Here is a 24,280-nt window from a genome sequence, read left to right as displayed (position 1 = left end):
TAAGAGTGGTGGGAACACAAACTCATCAAACTATTTCCCAGGAAATCTCCTCTGTAATGGAAAGACTCAGGAGATAATATCATCTCCACCCGTCTTCCCTCCCAAAGATGGCAGACTGGAAAAATCCCCATCCGATACACAAAGACCTTGTGACTCTGAGAACTGTATAAATGAAGATCGGCCTTCTGCAGGAGGCATCAGATTACATTTACATCCCTTTCCCCCCAGAAAAAATTGCCTATGTCATGTCTCAAGTAACGCTTCACAAGCGGGAACTTCCAATACTGAGTTGTTATCTTCTGCCTGAAATTACGTTTCCTCTCATTTGCTTTGTGACATACATCTCAATAAACCCATTTCTCAAGAGACTTCAACCACCTCTGTACACATTTGGCAAGGTAACTTAAACCACCAGATGAAGATGGTTTTGACCCAGTTCCCTGGTATTATTTAGAAACTGCTTTAACACCTATACTTCTAGGCTTGTTTTCCAAATTCAGTTATAGGGGTTTTTTATTTTTCTAGCATTACTTTCTACATCTCTTTCCCATCAGCCTTCAATCACATCACAACAGCTGATAACCACGCACTACCTGCTTATTCCAGCACTAAGCAGATGAGAACTGCACCAAAGTCATCATACGCTCTAAGCCAAACCCAAGTTCTCAGCACTGGTAAGAGCCCCACCCCAAAGGTATTCAGGCCATTTACAAACATTACCCATAAGACACTTATCCTAACCACTTCTCTGGAAATTATCCATCTCAACGTACCACACATCACAACAGAAAGCAGGTCAGTAGTCACCAGTCTCCTGCTTCTTAAATATAAACAAAGTCATCAAGAAGCAGACAGCTCAGCTGTGGCTCGTAATGATTTTACTGTATCTAGATCAATAAAGAATTACCGCACCCAAGAAGCGGAGACAACAAGCAGTATTCCAAAATCCTTGGTATCACAGGCTCTTCCCTGTCACACACCAGCTCCACCCTTTGAGTCTCCCAGGGGTGAGATAATCAATGTTTATTCCAAGTCCCTACAAAAAGCAACACTGAGTCCCAAGAGGGCTCAAATTCTCCCTCTCCTCCATTTCCCATAATCCAGATCCACTCCTGCAGAAGGTAAAGATACAGTTCCATATCGATACTTTCTACATGCACTTCTCTCTCAAGCTGCTTACTATAAATAAAACTTTTAAAAAAATGCACAAATGTGATTTAGTGTATTGTGTGCCTCCTGCATTATGGCATTCAAATTCCTCTTGTTCATTCTTGACAGACCTATACTTTTTTCCAACTACACCCTTCCCTTTAACTCTTCAAATTCATAATATTCTCTACAAAAGAGTTCTGGTTCAATGATGGGTGTCCTCTAAATGAAGACATTTTTAATGGCAACATACCACAGAGGGAGCAGCCTTTTTGTTTTGGGTTTGTTTGGGTTTTTTTTGAGAGAGAGACAGAGACTGTGAGACCAAGCGCACTACACAATCAAGTACATTGGCAAAACTCCCTCCCCTTTCACACATTTCCACTTCAAACACACAGAAGTTTTTCCATGAATGAAATAAATAAAATTTGGCTTTCTCAGAGCTGGAGACTCTAAACATACTAAGGAGTAGATGAGTATTAAGGATTTTGCTGAGGTCAGAGTATTCATAACACCTCCAACCAGATTCTCCTACATTCACAAGAACTTGCATTCCAGCTTTTCCATCAGAGGAGATTCTTATCTCTAGCCCTCAGCCAGCTCACATGCTTTTTCATCACGCATTTAGGCATCTAGTATCGGCCAGCTTCAAAGTTACTGGGTGGAGTCAGAAAGTATTACATATGCAGGAGGCGCAATCACAGTATCCTAGTTTCCTAAGGAAAGCGACCTATTAAAAAAAAGGTGCTCTTGATATTGGCCAAAATTAACACTAAAATGGAGCTAAACAACAGCAATACAACTCACCACATCAAAAGCAATAATCAGAGCAATTCATACTGATTTTAAGTGTTGAGATTATTTTGATTTGACTTCATTATGACATCAATATTAATTTATCTAGTGTGCATACATATGACTGAAGGTCTTAAACCATAATTTAAGTGCTTAGACAAACCACTAACAACAGAAGGACGAGAACCAACACCTCAAGACTGACTGACAATAATTTAGAAATAAATTGTAACAACAAGCAGCTAACCAAGGGGACAGGTTACCAGCCTTGCCATGAGGTTAGTCACAACATCAACACAGGCTGTCATTCCAACAAACATGCTCCAATTCAGCCACATGTTGTTGGCCTTGATCACATTCATCTGAGTGAAAAAGTTCCATCGTTGTAAGACAGAGCGGACACTTGGTACACTAACGGTCCAAAGACATCAAAGCAATTCTGCATAGTTGGAAGTTATTAATCTAAACTTTGACAAACTACTGAAGCACAAATAAAACATTCACTGAAGGGCCAAACGTTTGTTTATAGATGGCTCTTTGCATGTAGCAATACTCCTCAGAGGTGTTTATCTTCTGTCTTGGTATCCAAAGTAGATAATTAGTGCTTTGCCTAAAAGAATGAAACAGAGGCTTTCTGTGCCAGAACCTACACTCAGAGAGTGAAATTTAGGTTGCTTTGAAAAGGAGGGCAACTCTTCTTTTTGTTCTATTTTTTTGCAGTTTGCCCTCTTCAGAGAGCAAGTAATAACATTTCAGGACCCAAGAAGATGCCTTACTCTCTCCCACTCAAATAAACTAACTTTGAAAACAGGCAAGAACAGCCTGCTCCACCACCCTCACCAAATCACGATATTTCATGATATAAGAAACCAATCCACAATCCATAGAAAACACTAAGAACCTTCTCGCTGATTTCCTTAGGTGCTGGAGCAGGCCCATGTTCCAGTTCCCACAATGTGACCAGTGTAACAAAAAGGAAAAGGCTAAAGGTTTGGGGTTTTTTTTAAAAAAAAAGCACACTATTACTTTGCTGCTTTGAATGAAAGACTACACAAAAAGTGGTCTGTACCCTACTCCTTTATTCACATGAGTCTTTGGAAGATGTCATAAGATCTTAGGAAGGTAAATAGGCTAGCAGTGGATTTAAATGGATTAATTCAAGTGTTCTCATGGACTGAAGTAAAGGCTAGCAGCGTCTACAGAAAAGGGTTTTTTCATTCAAAATTTCTCAAAGCAATACAACAGCAGGTACAAATCCTACACTACTCCTTCACGCTATTGTGCTCTGAGCTATGGGCAGGACTAAGTACACCGCTAAGATCCCTGAAATACTTCTAGAACAACTAAAAGTATTTTCTGACATGCAACTTATTCACAGGCTTCACTGCTTATGATTCTTTCAGTTCTAATTTACTGAAGAGATTAATTTCATAACCCACAGAAAGCAATTATGTGATACACTTACCTGTCATGTTTGATATATTAATTTTTAGTAGTTTCTCTTCAAAAGAAAGGCGACTTCCTGCAGTGTTGTACATTTCTCAGCTACTGCGCGCAAGTCAAAGCAGGCAGAATAAGATGCACTAAACAGCTCAATTTTTCCCCCTTGATTCTTGAGAGACAAACAAGTAAGCGCCTCATGCAGCATCTATAATGCGCAGATTAACCCGACAACTGACTCAGCTGCAAACCCAAACCTTGCAGTTTTAGAAGGGTCATCTTCCTCTTCATCCTACTTTCCCTCTCCCCTCAGAGATTTCAGGTCCCTGCAGGCCAGCTTCTGCTACTGGTGTTCTGGTCACAGTTTCAAAGGCTAAAACACAAGTCCTCCCCCCTCCACCGAGATGTCAGGAGCGTAGAGTCCTACCCCACAAGTTCACTGCTACTTGTTCAATCTCCATTTTACAGGCTGACCTCTCGCCAGGAAACGGGAAACACGCATCTTTAAGCACCATGAAAGTAGAAAGAGTATCTTTTCACAACTGTACAGGAAGAACATGCTGTTTGTTAAATGCAATTTCTGTTTTAACAGTCGACTATATCATTTTTCTTAGTAGGAGACCTACAAAGTACAACAGTGCTCGGACAGCTACCTCCTCTCCCTCCTTCTCATCGGATATTCTCACTTATTGTCATCATAACTCTCTTCATAACTGCATCCCTGGTATACCAGTACTACATAGGCTAGCCAGAAGACTAAATTTCTTTCTTTTTATATCACGGTATAGTCTTCGTAGTGTTTTTCAGGATAGCCTTCCGAGACCAACAAATGCGCCCAACTCCTCTGCTGGCAGAATTCTCTCCCTTGGAAGTATGTGTTGTTACAATCAGGTACGCTATTGTTACTAAAGACACTTACCTTCAGATTTGAAGGATGTTTGAAAAGAAAGAATTAAGTGATAAGCAGTACAACTCATTCTCTTATTCACACTTCAGGTTAGATAGTCACCAAGAACCGCTGTGTTGAGTTTGAAGAGATAACAAGGACAACATAAAATCTCAGCAGTTTTCTTTCTTCTAAGAAGCACCACCTAGAACTACAGAACCAATCGATGCTAATGTCACAGCAAGTTCTTCCCTATTTACAGAAGACGCAAGAAAATTCTTTTGTGTACCCTTCCCACTAGCCTTCTCTTACTGCCTCTGCAGTGGCTCACGTCAACAATCTGTCAGACTCCATTAAAAACATATTTGAAATATCATTTTTTCACCAGGCTCCCTGAATTGAAATAAAAATCTGCTCAAGTTGTCTCCTGTTCAAAAAGAAAGCCAGGTTTAAAAAAAATGCATAAAACCTGTAGATAAACAATTCTGGAGAAGGGGAGGGCACAGAAAAATTGCCATCTTCATAAGACAGCATTTTTTAACAGATGCTTTCAAATTCTGTATAAAATTTAATCCAAGGTACTTACTGGATAGGTTATTACACGCATACACCACTGCAGCCTTCAGAAGAAAGTACTGGACAAAATTAGACCAGATTTGTAAAACAAGAATTCAGAGTCTACCAACCATGTATCCACACAGGTGTAACTTTTAGGGAGAAAACAAGTTCTACCAGCATTATAGGAGAAATACAATCGTCAGGACCACTGTGTGATTCGACAAGAGTTCCTGAAAACAAGGTCGGACCCCAGGACCTTCACTCCAGACCTGAGAAGGGTCAAGCCGAGTTACAGCTTTCTGTGACACACATCAGAAAAGCACAAAACATTTACATCGCTGTTACTAAACTTGAGCAGAGGGGTGTAAAACTCAGCGTGATGTGTTTAGAAAGAGATGAAGTCTGATTTGATTCAGTATCAAGGACATTACATCATCATTTATTTATTCTAGAATCTGGCATTACACAGTAACTATCTCACTGTAATCAGCCAAGAATTTCAATTTACAGCATGCAATGAAGAAGAAAACACAGAAATGCCGTAAGTGTAACATCAACACATGAAAATATTACCACTTGATTCCAGCTACGGTGGCAGAGGGAAGTACAAGCACTGACTACAATATGATAACTCACTACACCAAGACCTGCATCTCTTCCTGAAGAAACCTGCTCTGCAGGACAACTCGCGCTGACCTGGACCTCTCAAAGCCTATCATAAGTGAAAGCGAGCACAAATCACAGGCTGCATATTGTACAAATTAACATGCATATCATATTGCAGATAGGTCAGGACCCCAAACTGATTACACTGAATAATCAAGTATCAGTTTTACCAATACATCTAGCTGCTGGTTTTGTGGTGTTCGGGTTCTTTTTATTTCATAAGAAGCATCTATCTCAGTTGACACATTCAGCAAGAAGCCAATGCAGCAGCACCTTACATAAGGTGTTTTCTCAAGAGTGATCTTTTTTAGCACTGTCTCTTATAGTACAGGCGTACAATTATGGAAATTACCATAGGTAACGTTCTTTAAAGTATCTTCTCCACATGCAACATTTCTGCGCATGGAACATTTTTAAATGACCATTTTTCATACAACATTCAGTTTTATTATATTTCTAAAAAACCCAAGCATTCCATTCAGAGACTTTGACCAACAAACTCATCTGGTAGTTATTTAGGAAATGAAAATATGCTCGAGCAATATGCATGTATCAACACGTGCACATTGTAACACTACTACCTCTGGGTTTCTTTTAGCACTAGTGAGAAATACTAAGGCATACCCGGACTACATAAGGTACAAAGACATTTAACCTACCTCATCAAAGCCGCTATCTTCTTTCTTTAAGGCTTTAAAATAAAAGAAAAAAGAAATAGTTATCTGTACTGCATTTCAATGAGCACAAACTAACACCAGAAAAGAAAAAAATAGAGCAGCGTTTTCCTGTTATAATAGGAAAGAACAGGCTGGCATTAATAACAATTTTATACTCAAAATCTGAATCCGTAAATGGAATGTAGGGCTGCACAGTGTGTTTCCAAGAAAGCAAATTTACATATTTATGAAAAATATTATCCTCTCAGGTTAAAGAAAATAAGAGTTCGCAAGTTGGTTGGTTTTTTTTACTTTAATTCCTAGCGAGCATGAAAACACTTTCTGGAGAGCCTGACTGAACTTCAAAAAGGAAAAGTATAATGAACACCTAACCATGTATTCAGTTTGTCAAGTACTAAACCTTTATGAAAGAGTATGCATTGTAGTGTGCTTTTTTTTTTTGCCTTTTTTTTTTAAACAATATGACTTACACTAAAGCAGAAGAGATTTCTGTATTTCTCACACTGTTAACTTGCAATTAATCAACAAACAAGGACGAGGAAAACAGTGCAGAAATCACGTGAACTGGTAAAGCAAGAAAATAAAGACACAAATAGTTCTGAAGTTGTAGCAAAGATTAAGCTGATGAAAAATTTTCCTTTAACATACTGGGTATCTCTATTGAAATGCAAAGAAAATTAATTTCTCCAAATCTCCGTTGAATTGTGTCAATCTGAAGGTACAAGACTGGTTCCTGTGTACTGCACGCCGTGACCTGAAAGTGCTCTTCGTTTACTTGTCTTGAGGAGCTAAAGTAAGACAAACCATTGCATCTATGATTGCACTGTTTCTTTTCAGTTTAAATCACAGAAGTTTGCAACTTGATGCAGGTCATCTGCATGACGGTAAGGTTCATGCAGTGCTGCCTCAGAAGGCTCCCTCTTCATTACTTAAGAGGCATGATGTTTCCTACACTTAATACGCATTTATTTCTGCAGGAGATAATACTTAAGCACCTAGCAGGGTTGAGGATCTAGGCTCCAGTAGTTTCTTTGCTCTTTTAGATGCTCCTTCTGTCTTCAAATCACTAGTAGTTTCTAAACCACCACCTCTTCCAAACCCTCTCTTCAGAAGCAACCATTTTATCAGCTTTAAAAAAAAAAACCAACCCTGAAACTGCAGAAGTTGTATCTGAGACATAACAAAGGCAGTGCGGCAGCTCTGCAAAAAGTGCTGCAGCTCCACAACCTCTGCCATGGGCAGCAAGGCACAAATCCCACTTCTCCTTGTACAGAAAAGCAGGGACAGTCCAGCCTTCCTTTGCTTTCAAATTCCCATTGCTTCGGGACATGAAACGATTACTGTTTTACAATTACTCACCTAGATTTCATGCTCAGTAACAAAACAAAAAAAAAACAAACCCTGGGATTTGGCTGAGGAGATTTGAGGCACACATTGTATATTTTTATCATGAAATGCATTCTTATGGTTTTGAAAGCCGGACGAAACATTTTCAGACTGCCAATCCCAAGTACCCAGAACTATGAGTCAGGACATTAAAAAAAAAAAAAAAAGAAAAAGAAAGAAAAAAAAAGCCTCAACCTGTGGAACGCTTTTTAAGAACACATTTTTTTAATCTTTTCATTTACCTTTCAGGTCAAAACGACATACAAGCTATAAATAAAGTAGTATATAATACACCTAGGTTATGCTGACAAGCTTTTCTCCCTTACCAAAACACAAGCTTTTCACATGACCAAAACATTCCAGGAATAGCCAAACAACCGACAACCAAACAAAAATCATAATGTAACAGAACAACAACAAATGGGAATCTGTGATCCATTGTGTATTTTTAGCTTGTCTTTACCTTAACTTATATCTTTGTCTAAAAGAGGTTTTTCAAGAATCTCCAAAAATAAGAATACGAGAGTTCTGGCCACTCATTTAATCAGATTCTATTTAATAATAATTTTACTCTCAACCAATTCACTACATAGCATCTTCAAAAGAAATTACCAAACTAGCATATTTTATACAACAAATTCTATTACAAACATGTTTTGTTCTCATCAGTGCAATCCTTTTCTTTTCAAACCGTTAAAAAAAGCTTTGCTGAACTTAAAAAAAAAAAAAAATAAACTGTTTACAAATGAACCTCTCATTATCTCAGGTATGTGAGCTATGTGAGTGTACATTAGAGGAGATCAGTGGAGATAACCTTTGCATTACTGAGCAGTTAGTAACAAAGCCCAGGGATGCTCAGAAGGGCCACAGTCTGCTTTCAGTGCACTGAGAGCAATATCAGCAATGTTTTCTCTCTCTTTCTTCCTTCCTTTCTTTCTTTCTACCCTGGTGTTAGTTTTTGACTAAAGAGATTGCATAAGAAAACAGAAGTTAAATAGCGTGAGATGAAGAGATCTCAAATATGATTTTGGCACTATATGAACTTCAACAAATGCATAGCCAAGAACCCTTTACGTAACTAAAATATGATGGTAATTTTATAAAATGATTCATTATTAATTTTAATAGCATAATTATCAAAGCGTAAAACAAAGAACCAAACCTAACAAAGGTTTAAATACTAAAATAAACAGCGAGTCAACTGAATCTCTAGAAGTTGGTTAACATATAGTAAGAACTGTTCGTTTATATGGACAACACAGTATGTAAGAAAAGAAATCAAAATTTTTAAACTAATCTGGATGTTTGTATAAAGATGGATAGACTGCAAGAAACCTTTCAATAAAAAGAATTCTGTAAATTCTTCAGATTCTTAGCAATGTAAGTTCTTTACAATGAGATAAATTTTAAGAGGGATGCTCCTTGAAACACCAGAAAACTTCTGCCAGGAGACAGGGTAACTTAGCTGAAAAGATAGTTAATTTTTCTAGAACTGTAAGCATGTAATTTCTGCAGTAAAAAGCCATCCTGTCTATTTTAGAATATTAACTTCAGTTTGGCACCATAGGCCACACGCATTTCCTCCAACACACCATGGTGCCGTATCACCCTTTACTTGCATATAGCACAAAGTAAATGCTCAGGATGAAAGCTGAGATGGACAATTTCACACATCACATATTTCAGCTCAGCAAAATAAACATTCTCAGTACTAGATACTCTAATAGTTATGGGCTGGATCATAATTTTGCAGGACGAGTATGTATAATACAGCCAGATCTTCATCACCATCTGCCAGTCTCTGGGCGTAGTGGCTGGAAGGCATCAGTTCACAGTTAAAAAGATGGGCCAAGTCTACTTGAGGCTACCATTGGTATCAAATAATGGCCCTTTACTGTGCCCCAGCGATAACTAAGCTAGTTTTAAGCCTACCTCCTCTTTTATCTAAAGACGCTGGGAAAATAGCTTCAAACATTACTTAACATACTGTGGCACACCGTTAAAAAAAAAAAAAAAAAATCACCTTATCAATTCATTGCTGATATTGCCTCTCAAATAGAGAGGATTACTTTGTGGGGAGAAGGTGGTCCTGAAGGTAGCTTATTGAGTATTAACCTGCAAGCCCCAGAAAAAAAAAAAAGAAAAAAAAAGAAAAAAACACAAAGAAAAACAAAACAATGCCAATGATGATTAGGATACATTTCCATCACTCTTACCCAACAGGCTAACATAAACTTTGGTATCAAAATGAAGGGGTCTTGTAGTATTGGAAGAATTGTATTTGGCAGCTGAGATATCACCAACAGAGGAGAGAGTCCTAGCAGTGCCCTACCATTCCAAGAATGGCCATCAGGTGTTCCCTACTGCAGCACATGAAGGTTTGATTCACTAATTATTTGACTCAAACACCATGTCACTCTTGTGTCACTTGGATGGTTATGCCCATGATGCTATATTGTGTACTTAAACCTATGAAAACACATAAATTGCAGCAGGACAGGAAAAGTTAAAAGATCATCATCTTTACAATAAATCACAACTGAACAGATGACTGACAAAATTCCAGATTAGATATATATTAAATTAGTAATTTGCTAATCTCACCGAGGAACCAGCTCCACCAAAAAGAGCTATAAAACCAGAGAGACAAATGTCCAGAAAGACTTTTTCTAATGAGGTTTTGCTCTTCTCTCCTTCATTTCAATGTAAGAGTTAAGCACAGCACATGTTTTAACTGAGGATTTCCTGGTATGCAAGTTAAGAGTTTTTTAAACATAAGCTTGCTTTGCTTGGGCTTATCTGTGGCGCTGGGTATCAGGGAGTGGACTATGTTCAAACCTCATACTGATAAATTAGAGGTTTTTTGCTCAAAGTGCAGTTAGCAGAATGACGGTCAAAATACTAGAGCATCTGAACATCGAACAGTCCTGCTGGCAGCAGCTGAGTTTCAATTACAAAACAACCACCACGAAAAAAACAAACAAACCAGGCACCTGACCACACTCCTACACTGCTGCTTGCACACACAAAGAACTGGAAGACATAACAACCCATGCCCCTAAAATCAGGCCAAAGCTCCCAAGGAAACTAAAGGTTGTTTTATTTCTGAAAAATGCCAAAAAGAGATGATCACCCACCAGAGCCAACTAAAACATGCAGAAATTACCAGCCAGAGAGGCCTTGCTCCCTAAAAGGCATTAACGGGACTGTCACTATTACCACAAAGCAGCATCTTCATTCAAAATATTTTCTTTGTTAATGACTTTCACCATTAGTAAAACCTTTCCACAGTTCTGTGTAAGAGTGTCTTCCTGTGTATATATATGCGCACACAGACACGTGACAGCCCAAACACCGGACCGTTTTTCTTTTTCATAATCCAAAAAAGTGAAATGCATTTTACAAGTTTAAGATTGATGACAGGTGAAAGCTATTTTCATATGGGGACAGAGAGATTTATACCCACGACTTGACATTTGCTTCACAACCGAAACTTAGCATTTAACCTTGAAACTCTCTGGTTTACAAATACGAGGGAGCTCTTCTCAGTCTTTTCGTCTTGCAGTAGGACAATAAAAGATAGCTGATTTCAAATGCTCTCCTAAATTAAGGTTTGCAGTCCTTAAAAGCTAAAGGTAATACGTTGAATGCATACACAACACATGAAAAACTGTAATGGTGTACTTGAATGTACCTCCTTGGCAAGGCTATGGAGGGAGAACCCAATGCCACAGCTCATGGCTGCAGCTCAGGCACTTCACACCCTCTCCCTGGGACAAAGCGGCTCTGAAAGTTGACCCAGGTCCACCAGCCAGACCAGCTGTAACGGAAAACGCTCAGACGGGACGATCGATAGGTGAGGGCTGTGAAAGGGCCTTTATACTGGATAGGTGCTACAGAGAGTCTGCAAGGACGGGGGCTGCTGTATCCGCTCTCCCATCTCAGCCACTGCCCAGTCTTCCGGCACTATCTCCAGCTGCTCTGCCCAGCCAGACTGGGAACACCTCACACCTCCCCCGAGTTACCTTCTTTCCCTGCTTGGTTGCATGTTGATGCTGTCAGTGGAAATTAACACTCTAAATGGCGAATTAAACAAAGTACTGTGCCAAACACCAAGAGGAACACAGGTCTGAGCAGCCCAGAATTCTTTGGCATTGTTCTCGGTAACAACTTCAATGGCAAAATAGGCTGGTGTCAAAACGAAGCGCGATGTGGTGATATCGGGAGATAACGTGCCCGGCAACAGCGTTCTGATAACGCTACCTCAGGATGCTTCATGTCAGCAAAAGAGCGACAAGACTTCACAGCAGATGACAGACAGACTTCTTTTGTCTGGCCTCCTAAATCACTGGGCGGCCACTATCTGCTCCAGCATCTCACGCCTCAACTTAAAACAACGTGCAGCCTGAACAAAAAATAAATTACCAGACCTGCAACCAAACGAAAATAACCGTTTGCTTTTTGCCCAGCTTTCTCTTTGGCAACGGAGGCACGCTAGCCAACTCTCATCTACAGTTTGTTTTTTCTAGCCTATTTTGGGCTAACTCCATTACAGACCCATGCAGCACAGCCGGGAAAGAACCGTTATTTTCCTGAGCCTCTCCTCCCGCCAAGAAACGTTTTTCGGGGACGGCGGCAGCGCGGGTGTTCCCAGCCTTTGCAGCGCTCGACCCACCTCCCCACAAGCAACCCCCTCACCCGGCACCGCCGGGCACCCTCGCCGCTGCCCCGGCCCGGCTGCTCGGGGCTGCCCGACAGCGAAGCCACCCCCAGCCTCCGCTGCCGAGGCTCCCTGCGGGGCGCTGCCCGGCGCCGTCGGGGGCCGGCTGCGGGACTCACCTATTCGGCCGAAGCTCTCCGATAAAGTTCTCCGCAACTTTTTCATCCTGCTGATCTTCTCGGCAGACTGCGAGTCGATCATGTCACACATGGGGGGACGACCCCCCGCCCCGCTCGCCAGCCGCCACCCCCGCTCCCCCTGGCTCCCGGGGAGAGACCCCCCTGCTCCGGCTCCGGGGCTCCCCCGTGGCCCCGGGGAGCCGCCGGGCGCAGCGGGACAGCCCCGGCCCCGCCCGGGGAAGGAGCCCTACGCCGCGGCGGCGGCTGCTCGGCTCCCCGCCGCCGCCGCCCGGCTCATAGCCCCGTCCCGCCCTCTTTTCCCCGGGCTGCCCCGGCAGAGACAGACGCGGCGGAGAGGGCGAGGGGGGCCGAGCAGCACCGAGGAGAGATGGAGGAGTGAAAGGAAACTCCGGCGAGGGGCTGCGGGCACCGACGGAGGGAGGGAGGGAAGGAAGGAGGCAGGGAGGAAGGGAACGCCGAGAGAAAGGAGGAGGCGGAGCCTGGGAGGGCAGGGGAGCCCCGCGCCGCGGCCGGGGGAGGCGGGCGGCCGTGCCCGCGCTGGCGGGCGGCGGAGCCGGGCTGCCCTCAGCCGCGCGGCACCGGCGGCGGCGCCCCCACCCGCCCCGCGCCGCAGCTCGCGGCCGCCCCCGCCCCGCCCTTCCCTTCCCTTCCCTTCCCTTCCCCGGGCGGCGGGACGGGCGGTTGCCGGGGTGAGGCGGGCGGGAGAGGAAGCGGCGGCGGCTGCGGGGGCGTGATGGGGGGGAGGCGGGGAGAGCTGGGGCCGGGTCGAGGGACGCGGGACGCGGGCTCTCTCCGGGCGCGTCCCGAGCGGAGGCAGCGATGTGACAGTGCTCGCCCGGAGCCGTTAGCATGGGGGCAGCGTGGAAGACGTTCGCGGTGGCGTTCGGAGGGAGGAACGACTACACCGCGTCCTCCCGGTCTCCTGGGGATGCGCGTCGTTGTCCCCCGAGCCGGCAGAAGTCCCCGCGCCCGCCGGCGTGGGGCACGGCGATGGCCGGCGGAGGTCGGCTGCTGGCCGAGGGACCCCGCTGCCCTCCCTGGCACTGCGGCGTTAAAGGCCGGCGTGGTGCGTGGGGGGTTGACAATGGAAGGAGGCGCCCTCCCGGCCTGATTCCTGGGTGGGTGTCGGGTGGGATGGCACCCCAGCAGCTGCGGTAAGGCCGGTGGGAAAAGGGCACCGTGCCCTAAGTCCGCACCCAGCCCGTCAAGTTGGAACTTGGGCTCCTCTCCACTTAGATCTCAAAGCACAGCCGGGTAATATCCCTTCGAGTGCGTTAGCCTGCAGCTTAATGAGGGTTGGGAGCTTTTGATCTTGTTAACTCAATTGAACCAACATTATTGAAAAATAAATCAGTTTAACCCATCAAGATGAATGGCCACGTCTAGTCTAAAATATAAAGTAGGTACTTTTCGAGAACAATACATGTTAGGTAACACATTTTGAAGCCCAGGTTTGCGGGGTTCAAATTGTATTTTAATGCGTGTTATCTGGTTAAAATGAACTTGGGTTTTAATGAGGCTAGCTAACGCAATTTACTGGGATTAGATGGTGTCCAAGCTAAGAGTTGTTAACTCAATTTTAGAAGCACATTTGTCTAGACAAGTGTTGAGGAGAGTTGAGTTCAAGCCATCTGCAACTCTAAGCTCTGGGATCAGACCTTTCTATTACAGTGCAGCAGGGGTGGCAAGTTATGTAGCATCTCGAGGTGGAAATCTGTTATCCACTATAATCTACTACATGTGCTTATGCACGTGTCTCTTGTGACATACAGGATAACGGGAATTGTCCTGCTATATAGCAGTACAATAGCGCTGGTAAAATATCTTGTGCACGGCCTTTGAATCTACAGACAGTTTGATAAGAAGGCTTTCAGAAGCGTGAATCCTGTTAACCCCGTTAGCATCTTTGAAACAGGAGCTAAAATGGCACTTTTAATGTTGGCTATGTCATATTATGGAAGGAAATTGAGAAGGGGTGGAAACTGAAACGTTGCAGAAAGCAATGCAGGGAAAAAGAAGAGAAATAAAAATTCGGGAGAAACAGACAAGGAGGCTAGAAGGAGACGACACAAGCACTTCAGGATATTTTATTCAGTCAGTACAAAAGTGACATTTAAGTCCTTAATAATAGTTGATAGTTTGATCTTTGTATAAATCTGACATCAATATTGGTGAATATTAGTTCTCTGCATGGAGAGGAAAATGCCATCGTCATAAATAAAATATTCTGGTCCAGGAGCTGAAGCTGAGCTTAGCATTTGAGCCCTTTGAGCTTTCGGTGCATGCCATTCGCACCAGGCAGCCCTGCTGCCCAGCTGAGACTTGTACCAACACTGCTGTGATTCAGTCTGCGGCTTGCTTTCAGCAATTAGGGATATCGTTTCTGAGACCTTCTGGGGAACCTGTAATTAACTATTCCTAACTGATTGATGTTGTCTTACCTAGTGAATTAGCCTAGCTGCTAGCACCTTGTGAATTTGCAACAACATTCCCATTTTTCCCCCTATTTCTAGGTAAACTATGACTTTATCACTCGTGGAGGACAAGCCTCAGCCAGGCTTCTGCAGCGTGTTCAGCTTTCTTTGACAGAAGCACAGGCAACCTAGAATTTCTGACAAGTATCTGGCCTTGCAGCTGCTGGGGAGTGATCTACAAGAACATGTCAGGGTCTTTTAAATCAATGAAAATTTTGCCTAAATTAGACATCAGTGAGGTGCCAGTGAGAGAAACCTAGGCCTTGTCTTCTGGAAATTGTACAGCCTCAGTCCGCAGAGATGTTACACAGGCTTTCTCCCACCAGAGGAAGGACAAGCTTGAAGCTGTGCACAGGTCCTCAAATGGCATGCTGCAATTTGTGTTGCATGCTGCAATTTGTGTTATTCTTCCCTCGGTGGTCCTTAATTGACAGAAATATTCATGTTAAAGTCCCTCTTTTTTCTCTCCCCCACCCAAACCTCTTCAGTTTCCAAGGGCACTAGCACTGAAAATTCATTGAATTCAGGAACGTGAAATCACTTTTGTAGCTTTAATCAAGCTTGTAAGTTGGAGGTTCTTATTTTTCTTCTCTCTATTTCCATCACCCATCTCAGGAAACCAGTAAAGCAGAAACGCGCAATTAGCAAACCACAGAGATAGCAGCTATTCTAATGATGACGTTTTGCTTCCTTGTAGGGGCAGGCTTTCAGCTCTGTTTTTGTGTTTAAGTCTTGTCATTTGTGGCATAAGAAAATTAACATGAAAAGAATGCTAAATAATATTGCTGTTTGCTGCCTCCTTCCACAAGCCTCTACCAAGTTAAAGCATGTTTGCGTTTAATGGGGCATCTGGATTATAAAAAGCCAGGCACTTTATTTGCAGCATCCTTTCTCACATCAACTCCCCAAAGATACACCCTAAATAAAAACCTGCTTGCAGTTGCTTCGTGACCCCAGCATCTCCTTGCCTGGCTTTGGTAAGAATTCACTACAAATTCTGACCTCTGCCACTGCCACTGAGTCATGCTGAATCATTCTGCAAATGTAAGGATTATCAAGTGCAGGGAAAATATTTGCCAAGATATCACTTGCAAGTTGGACAACAGGAAACATTGCCTTCATGCCTCATGTGAGCCAGCGAGCCTCATCACGTAAATGTTTTGCACTGAGGTATGGGCTGGGTATGTTATTTCTGAAGAAGGGGAGACAGCAGGCCTGGCAGTTTGTTCATTATTGTGTAAAATAACATATTGTCTGAGGCTATAAGCGGTGCAGTCATGGGCCTGGAGCACAGGGTGTGCCGGCAGTCTCCTTGCTGCAGATGGATCAGCCACGGTTGCCCCATTCATTACTCGCAGGGTAAGATGAGACGACAAAAAATAAATCCGCGATGCGTGGTGCAGATGGCGGCTCAGGGTGCAATGCAGAGCTGTGCATTTTCCAGGTCTCAGGGCATTTGCTGTTGATTTTACAGAGTAATTTTATGTGGTCTGAGCTCTCTCTAAACCCCAGTGTTTGCTCCCCTGCAACATTTCTCCTTAGGGGCTCTTGAAAGGCCGTGTACTTGAGTTACATTCCTGGGCCAAGTGTTTGAATTTCAGAAACCTTAGGAGCACATAAACAGGCAGTGTGTGTTTGTGGAAGAGGTAGTTAATGCTGTCGATTTGAAGCATTATGTGGGCAGAGTAAGCCCTCGCCTCAAGTGGCTTGCCCAAGGAGAGCAGCAAGGCCCTGGGGGGAATGAAATAGTCAGTATAACTCCTCTGGGGAGAGCGTAGTCTTGCCAGGCCTTCTGCTGCCAGCATAAAGTAGATCTTCATAAATCTCCCTGGCTGGAGACGTTCTCTGTTAGGCCAGTCTGCTCACCTTGAAAAGATCTCTCTCTGCTGCAGCATCTGGGACCCGAGTGCCAGGAGCTGTGTTGCTTGTTAACACAGCAATCCTTTCATGACCCCCCGGTGATGAAGATGGATGTAAAGCCACGTAACACCCCCCCCCTCTCTTCTTCCCCCCCAATCTCACTTTCACTTGTCCTTTAGTAATACTCAATCCAAGATGACTGTTATCTGAAGAGAAAGCCAGTCTCTGCTAACACAAACAGGGTCGTGTCCTTAGGGACATGACCTTTAAGCTCTACTAGCAAAATGCTTTAGTGACAAAAATTAAGCATCAGCAATAACAGAATAGTACCTGTATAGTCTACGTCCACATCGTAACTTGTTCCCCCAAAAAGCTCTCAGAGCTGATGTATCATGTGTTGCCTTGTTGGTGATTGTTATTAAATCCTAGTTTTTATTAACCTGTGGAAATTTCCCCTGTTGATATTCCGTGCATTGCTGCTGCTGAACAGAGGGCAAACAGCCTCAGAAGTTGCCTCTCCAGCCTGGCTGCTGTTGCCAAACCCCGCTTCATAGGGTAGAAAGGATGAGTTAGGACTCACACGTGATTCCAAAGGCACGATGGGAAGAGCATGATTTTCCTGGTGCCTTATGGCAGCTGCTGGTTAGAGGTGACCCACTGAACCACCAGTGGTTTTACATGTCCAGTACCCTCTCACGGTCACTTTATTTCATGTACTAACATGTGGGGTCACTTGTTTTCTGTTTTGTTCTTGCTTTTTACCATCACATCAGGGGTGAAATGGCTGCAGGTGGAACATAGCATCTTTAACTTTGATGCTTGTAGTTTCCGTCCCTGTTAGGCAGCATCCTCGTGGCATACGCGAGTACACTTTCATTTCTAGGGAAGTATGAGCTCGTTCTGGTTTGGCCATGACACAGAGTTGTGGCTTAAGCCCCGTAGGCAGCTGGGCGCTGCACAGCTGCTCACTCATATCTGCCACCGCCAGAATAGAAAAGGAAGGGCAAACACAAGAAAACTCATGGGTTGATAGTTTTAGAAGCAAAGGAGAAGTGGAAAAAGAAAGAAAACAGTAAGGAAGTGATGCAAAGGCCATCGCTCGCCACTTCCCGCGGGTAGACTGATGCCCAGCCTGTTCCTGAGCAAAAGATGGCTGACCTACCTAAACTCTGCTCCTCTCCGTTGATTTGCTGAGCGTGCTGATATATGGCATGGAATGGCCATGTCTCTTTGGACAGTTTGGGTCATCTGTCCGGTTGTGTCCCCTCCCAACCTCATGTGCACATCCAGCCTATTCACTGGTTGGGCAGCGTGAGAAACAGAGGTGGCCTTGATGCTGTACAAACACTGCCCAGCAATAGCTAAAACATTAGCGTGTTATCAGCATTGTTTTTGTAACAATCTAAAACACAGCACCATATGAGCTGCTATGAAGAGAATTAACTTCATCCCACCCAGACCTAGTACACACAGATGGAGGGAAATCACACTGAGGACAGAGAGCGGAGAGAAAAAAATAATGAATGACAATGTATCAGAAACCTACATACTTCAAAGTATCAAAGTAATGTAAGTATCTATTATAAACCTAAAGCTTTTACAATATATGCTGCTGTATAAACTCTGTAATCTCAGAGATTCTGCTGGGCAAGTATACGTACATTAGATTTTCAGGAATTTATGAGCTGAGATGCTTTCCAGTTTAAGATCACCTGGCTACCTAGCAACATAACATTGATGCTGAATGTTGTTCCTGTGAAGTAAGTGGAAAAACCTTTTAACACGCTCATTTTCTTGTGCCATGTTGATAAAAGTCTAGTAAAAGGGAAAATGAGGTTTAAAATGTAATGGCCTCAGCCGTTGTGATATCAGATCCCAATGTTTTGAAGTCACTGAAATGTTCAGCAAATACTCTCATGATGAAAATGACACAAGACAAAACAGCAGGAGGGCTGAGGCTGGTCCATTTAGTTGCACTCAAAAAGCATGTGTGAATCGTGTCATTTTATCCTAAATATCGAATGAAGGGTGTTTACTGTAACATCACAACTTTTCTTTGCAGCAAAATCCTTGGCTATCATCAGAAGTTGTAGCACGAGTTGTACAAGTTGAAGGTCTGTGCCCCTGTGCGTACAAAGCCCAACTGACTCGGGCTGGAAGAGTACGATACTTAGCATACACAGCCAGGGGAAATTTCTCATGGGCAAAGATCTTCTTGTAGGTAACTCATGATTTTGAAGACATATAGGCACACAAACCCAATTGATTCTGGATGTGAATATTTAAGCAGTGCATGTAAAATTATAAACCCATATGCTGATATCGTGAAAACAAGCTTGAAGTATTAACCCTACTGTATTTCTAAGATCTCTCCAACTTTTTATTGGTTTTCTTTCAGATTTTTTCCCCATTTTTTATCCAGTTTAGTCATTTGCAATGACTATCATTTACCCTAGACAGAGAAGCATGTTAGAGAAGCAACGTATGGGATGGACTCTGTTTATTGAGCTCTCTCTGTTCTTTTTTGCACTGCTTGAATCTGTAGGACACAGCATAATGGGAATATTACCTCTCCATGGAGAGAAACACCCTCAAAAATAACACAAAACATTTGCAAGGGTTATACATGAAAGGCTGCTTTGTCGAAATGGAGATCTGCCCTCTTAACATAAAAATCTAGATGGACTTCAGGCATGTATTCAAATGTCGCTTGTTCTTTCTACTCAGTTTTATCCCAAAATCAGCATTTAAGCCAGTTAAAAACAGTTCAGCCCACATGCCACTCTCCACTGCTTTCAGAAACTGTATCTTACAGTTTTATTTAGTCCTTATCACTGTGGTAACGAAGCACTGCACAAAATTAAGTACCACAAAATCACAACTGAGTACTCTCCTTCACAACTAGCTTGCCATATATTTGGTCTTCATAGAGTCAGCACACATCGGCACTCCAGACCTCTCAGTCCAGGTCTGTCTTAGAACGCAGTAGCAGTATAGGCTCTAGTTACTGTTTCGGGGCCTTATATAGTGATGAAGGCCTTGAACCGTGCAGCTGATGCAGATACGGTCTCCGTTGCAAAAGTGTTCCAGTCAAAATTTACAATGGAGGACCGCCACAGTAGATGTGGTAGTTGGAGAACGGTAGTACCCACCATCTGCGAAATGAGTCAGAAGCACAAGGAGCAGCAAATTGGCCACTAAGGAGTGTATTTCTCAGGAAAGGTGAAGTTTTGAGGAAGATGAAAGAGAGGCTTTGTGCTTGTTTAAAGCCCTGCTTCCAGGACTTGGGGAGAAAATATAAAGACACTCTAAGGAAAATTTGACTAAAGAGGAGCTGGCGACACTAATTAGAGGCAGGGGTTGATGCCACAGCAGAACTTAAGTAGTGCATGGATTTACGTAATTAGGAGTTTTAAAAGGACAGAAAAGGTGGGGGTGTTTAATGCAGCAGAAGATGGAGAGGCAGCAGAAAGAAACGAAACGAGAAAGAAATACTCAGGATGATAAGATGGAAAGATGATCTATAAAACAGGTTTTGGAAGCAGGGTAAAGAACCTTTGTCAAAACTGAAGGCTAGGAGCTTGTGAGATGGAGAGGGTTTTAGCTGCATGGAGGAAGGGGGAAAGCCACACTGGACAAGAAGGAGCTGCCAGATTTAGAGAGCCCGGACCTTTGTGAAAATAATATGTGACAATTCCATCGGTATTTTTTTATATACTGCATGGAGTAAATGCTAAAAGGTGAGACCTCCTGCAAAATTAGGAGGAGAAAAGCCCAGGTTACTGTGCTAAATTTGTGACGGGCTCCAGGCATACCAACTAATTATGGCACTTGTGACAGTTTTGTCAGGACAGTGCTGTGAATTCTCGAGGTGGCTGACCTGTAAGCCAGGTGACAACACAAGTTATTTTAATGAAGTGTCTTTCATATAAACTAGCAAGAAACAAGTCACAGCAGAGAGCATCTGCATTAGATTTAATGGCATCTTAGTTCATTTCGCTCCTGGTAGCCTGTGCTCTCTGGAGTCCATTTTATCCATTGCCTGAGCACTGGCTGACCAGTACTGCACAGCAACAGTCCCCACTGGGATCCCGCTACCTCTTGGAAGAACCTCTTAAAACATACAGCTCTCCATAGGTAATGAAAGGCTAGGATCCTGAACAAATATTGTGGAGACATGCTGGGTAGTCAGAGTGCTCTCAAAGGGCCGAGCAGTCTGTTTGAAACGTGCATTTTTGAGGCACCAGAGCTGGAGGCAAGAAGGCAAGTCAGAGAGGGCTGGATGAGAAGATGACATGAGGAGGAGGGCAGTGGGCAGAGACCATTACGCTGTACACACAAGAGGAGTTAACAGAGAAGCAGGTCAAGATCTGAGCAGAAGGAAGTCAGTCTGGCACAGAGAAGAAGACTTAAGAGTCATCCTTGCAAAGCTGCTAGCCAGAATTGCTCGGTGGCTTCAGAATTTAGTGACACTAAGAGGTCCTAAACCCTAAACCCTAACCTATCAAATTCATTATTGTTGTTGGTCTATATGTAAATGTGGATTATTGCAAGATACATCTGCTTGCATCAGTAATGAATTGATCCCAAAAGACATGCAATATTGCAACTAGCTTTATTCAAAGTGTATAACGTTTGATTATTTCTCTTACTGAGAATTTAAAGATCAAATTTAAAAAACACAGATTTCAAGCCTAATGTACATTCATGACAGCTAACCTCAAGCTTGAAAATCAGTACCTAAACTCTTTATCTAATTGATGAATACAAGAAGGTGATTCAGGACTAATACTGAATTTTACTTCTGAGTTTATGTAAGAAAAATTCACCGGTTGCAAGGTACTCTAGCAGGACTTCATTTACTTGTATAGAATTTTCCAGAATTTGTATTTTATGTTTCTCCTTTATTAGGAGACACCTATAAAATGTGGCAAAATGGACAGAACTTTCGGTGTGATTCAGTTTTATATAGTAAAAGTCTAGCACATAAGTAATCCTACATTTCTTGCTAAAGTATTTACAATATTTCTGAAATTCCTCTTGCAGTTATGATCATCCAGAATGAATGTATCTCTAAGATTTATAAAAAGTGATACACAATATAAATAAGTGTGTATACCCAGGGAAAAAATCCCTGAGGAGCAATTCACAAGACAAATTCCCTGCAAGGTAATTTTTTCCAGTGAAAACTTGGTTTGACAGAGTCCCTGCTAAGAAAAATGTGTTTTGGAAAAAAAAGTTCGTGGGTTATATAGTCCTAAGGAAAGCCCCTGATAATTCCATCTTCCTGAGTTCACAAAACAAGGCTCTCGTAATTGCATGTCGTGCTCCAAGCATCCCAAAGGAGGTGACACTAAGCCCTCATTCCTCTACCCCAATTAAATGAAACAAAATCTCTATTGCCTTAGACCCACCTTTTTACCTAGTTCCTCCAGTTCGTAGATAGGTACTTTGCCATAGAAGAACCTTACATTGTATGAAAATTTAACACCCTATTTCTCAATTGCTAGTGAGAACAAGAAGAGGAAACATGGAAAGCCAGTAAATCAGAGTAACCCATATCCTCACAAAAAGCTCCTTGGTACAAAAGCAAGGGCAGAGAAAAAAGGCTATCAAGCAGAAGAGAAAGGAGTATATTCCAGGCATTCTTCAGGATAAAACAGATTGGGAGGTGAAGGACATGATGATTCAAGGAACAGGAAGGTATCCTCAGCTGCAAACAGTCAGCTGTATCAGAGTGAAGAAAACTCCTCAGCAGTGATACATACCTCTCTGGTAACTTCTCGCTATTTATTTGCTGCATGACAGAGATACAGCTTGTGCTGTCTCTCTCTAGATTGTTGATCGTTTTGCACTCTCAGATCAGCAGTATTGTAGTGCCCAATTGTTGCTACAAGCCAGACCCTTCTCCAGTGTGCTCCAAGGCAGAGCAACCATGCGGACCTCCTGCTGCTCTCAGGGGGTTCATCGGATTCTGCAGCCCCAGATGTTGTACAGGGATGGACGTTTTCTCTCATTTAACCAAATTCAGTTTTGGGTGGTGGTGTCTGAATGTGCTTTTTTATTGTTTACTTGAAACAGGATGATTCCGCAGCATCACTCAATTTTTTTTTCCACCTTTTTCCACCTTTTACACTGAGGATTAGAGGTCGGCCTTGGAAAGTGATAGCCAGTGACCTCGCAGGGCTTTCTGGGGTGCAGTGTTGTCTGAAGATCATCTATCTTTTCAAACAGAGAATTCAGCTGTTGTGATTCATGGTCTGTGTTTGATGTCAACGAGAACATTGGTCCCAGTAATGACAAACAGCTCAGGCTGCATCTAGCCTTCTGTCCTGCTGAGCAGCTTTCATAGTAAGTAAATGAGCAGAGTTTTGTGTCATAGATCTTCTGAGAATAACTTGAAGCCAAGACTTGCTTTACTGTGTTCAAAATTAATTAAAAAGACACCCAATACTTTGTTTCTTGCTGCAAGTCCTAATTTCCAAGTTATGCTCCTTGATGCTTCAGTGTGCTCCTTCATTAAGTATGTTTTTGTCTGTCTTAATTTGGCTGAATTAATGTCTCTGTATTTTAGAGTAAGAGTTTGTCAGGTGATGCAACTAGGAGATAAAATGAAAAAAGTTAAAATCTTTTTAATCTATTTGATGTATTGAAAAGAATGTCAGGAAGGAAATTTGTAATAAAAGACATAGGTTTAAGGCGTCTTTTTTGGCTTCACATCCTAATCTAACTTTATACTCCTTCAAATGACAGTTCCTTTGTGATACTCTTTTAAGAAAAGTAATAACCAGTGATTAATACCACCTTTTTTCTGTCATATTCAGGATCCAAGTCTATCATAGGACTGTCTGATCACCAGATGTGCTAGTGTCTAGCCTGGGGGCATTAAATACCTTCTCTGACTGATATATTTATGTATATTTGTGAAGTTTATATATCCATGTTTTCCAAAGTTAAAAAATCCTTTCTTTTAAAAGAAAAATCTTCCCTCGTGAATTAAAATTAAACAGGCACCAAGCTTTTCTTCAGACAGCCTGGCTCCCACGCAGTGAGTGGAGCTATGCCATGAGCAGGCAGCTGCATCTTCACCCTCCACGGCTGCCCGCTCTGGTCCTGCCCCGCCAACTCACACCGCGGCTGGTGGGCCTGATCAATCAGCCAGATCAGGAACTGATCCTGCTGGAAATTAATACACACACACACACACGATTAATTTTTGGCCAGAGGAAGGCTCTGCACTAACATACTACATGGTCTTCCCCTCTTCTGCTGCTGACATAGGGAAGAGAGAGGAAGGGCCAAGCCAGGGCATGCTTACTAATAAGTGTGCTAATAAACTTGGAATCATAGAATGGTTAGGGTTGGAAGGGACCTTCAAGATCATCTAGTTCCAACCTCCATGGGCAGGGACACCTTCCACTAGAACAGGTTGCTCAAAACCTCATCCAGCCTGGCCTTGAACACTACGAGGGATGGGGCAACTACAACATCTCTGGGCAACCTGGCCCCATGCTTCACCACCCTCAGAG

General features: G+C 42.9%; 1 protein-coding gene across 2 annotated transcripts in view; it reads right to left on the bottom strand.

The window, feature by feature from the left end:
• Positions 1–12,487, bottom strand: part of CDK14 (cyclin dependent kinase 14) — a 266,293-nt gene extending 253,806 nt beyond the window's left edge. Inside the window, exons 1-2 of one of the 2 annotated variants that reach the window (XM_086614579.1) lie at positions 12,397–12,487; positions 6,154–6,185 (exon numbers count right to left, since the gene is read on the bottom strand). In XM_086614579.1, the coding sequence (XP_086470705.1) occupies positions 6,154–6,185; positions 12,397–12,487 (123 nt within the window). The remainder of the gene's footprint in view (positions 1–6,153; positions 6,186–12,396) is intronic. The other variant, XM_086614580.1, reaches the window with a different exon arrangement.
• Positions 12,488–24,280: the final 11,793 nt, after the last annotated feature.

Source organism: Tauraco erythrolophus, chromosome 7 (genome assembly GCF_009769465.1).
Source record: "Tauraco erythrolophus isolate bTauEry1 chromosome 7, bTauEry1.pri, whole genome shotgun sequence".
Classification (NCBI taxonomy): Eukaryota; Metazoa; Chordata; class Aves; order Musophagiformes; family Musophagidae; genus Tauraco; species Tauraco erythrolophus.
Note: the sequence above shows the minus strand (reverse complement) of the source record. Positions and strands in the feature narration are given on the sequence as shown.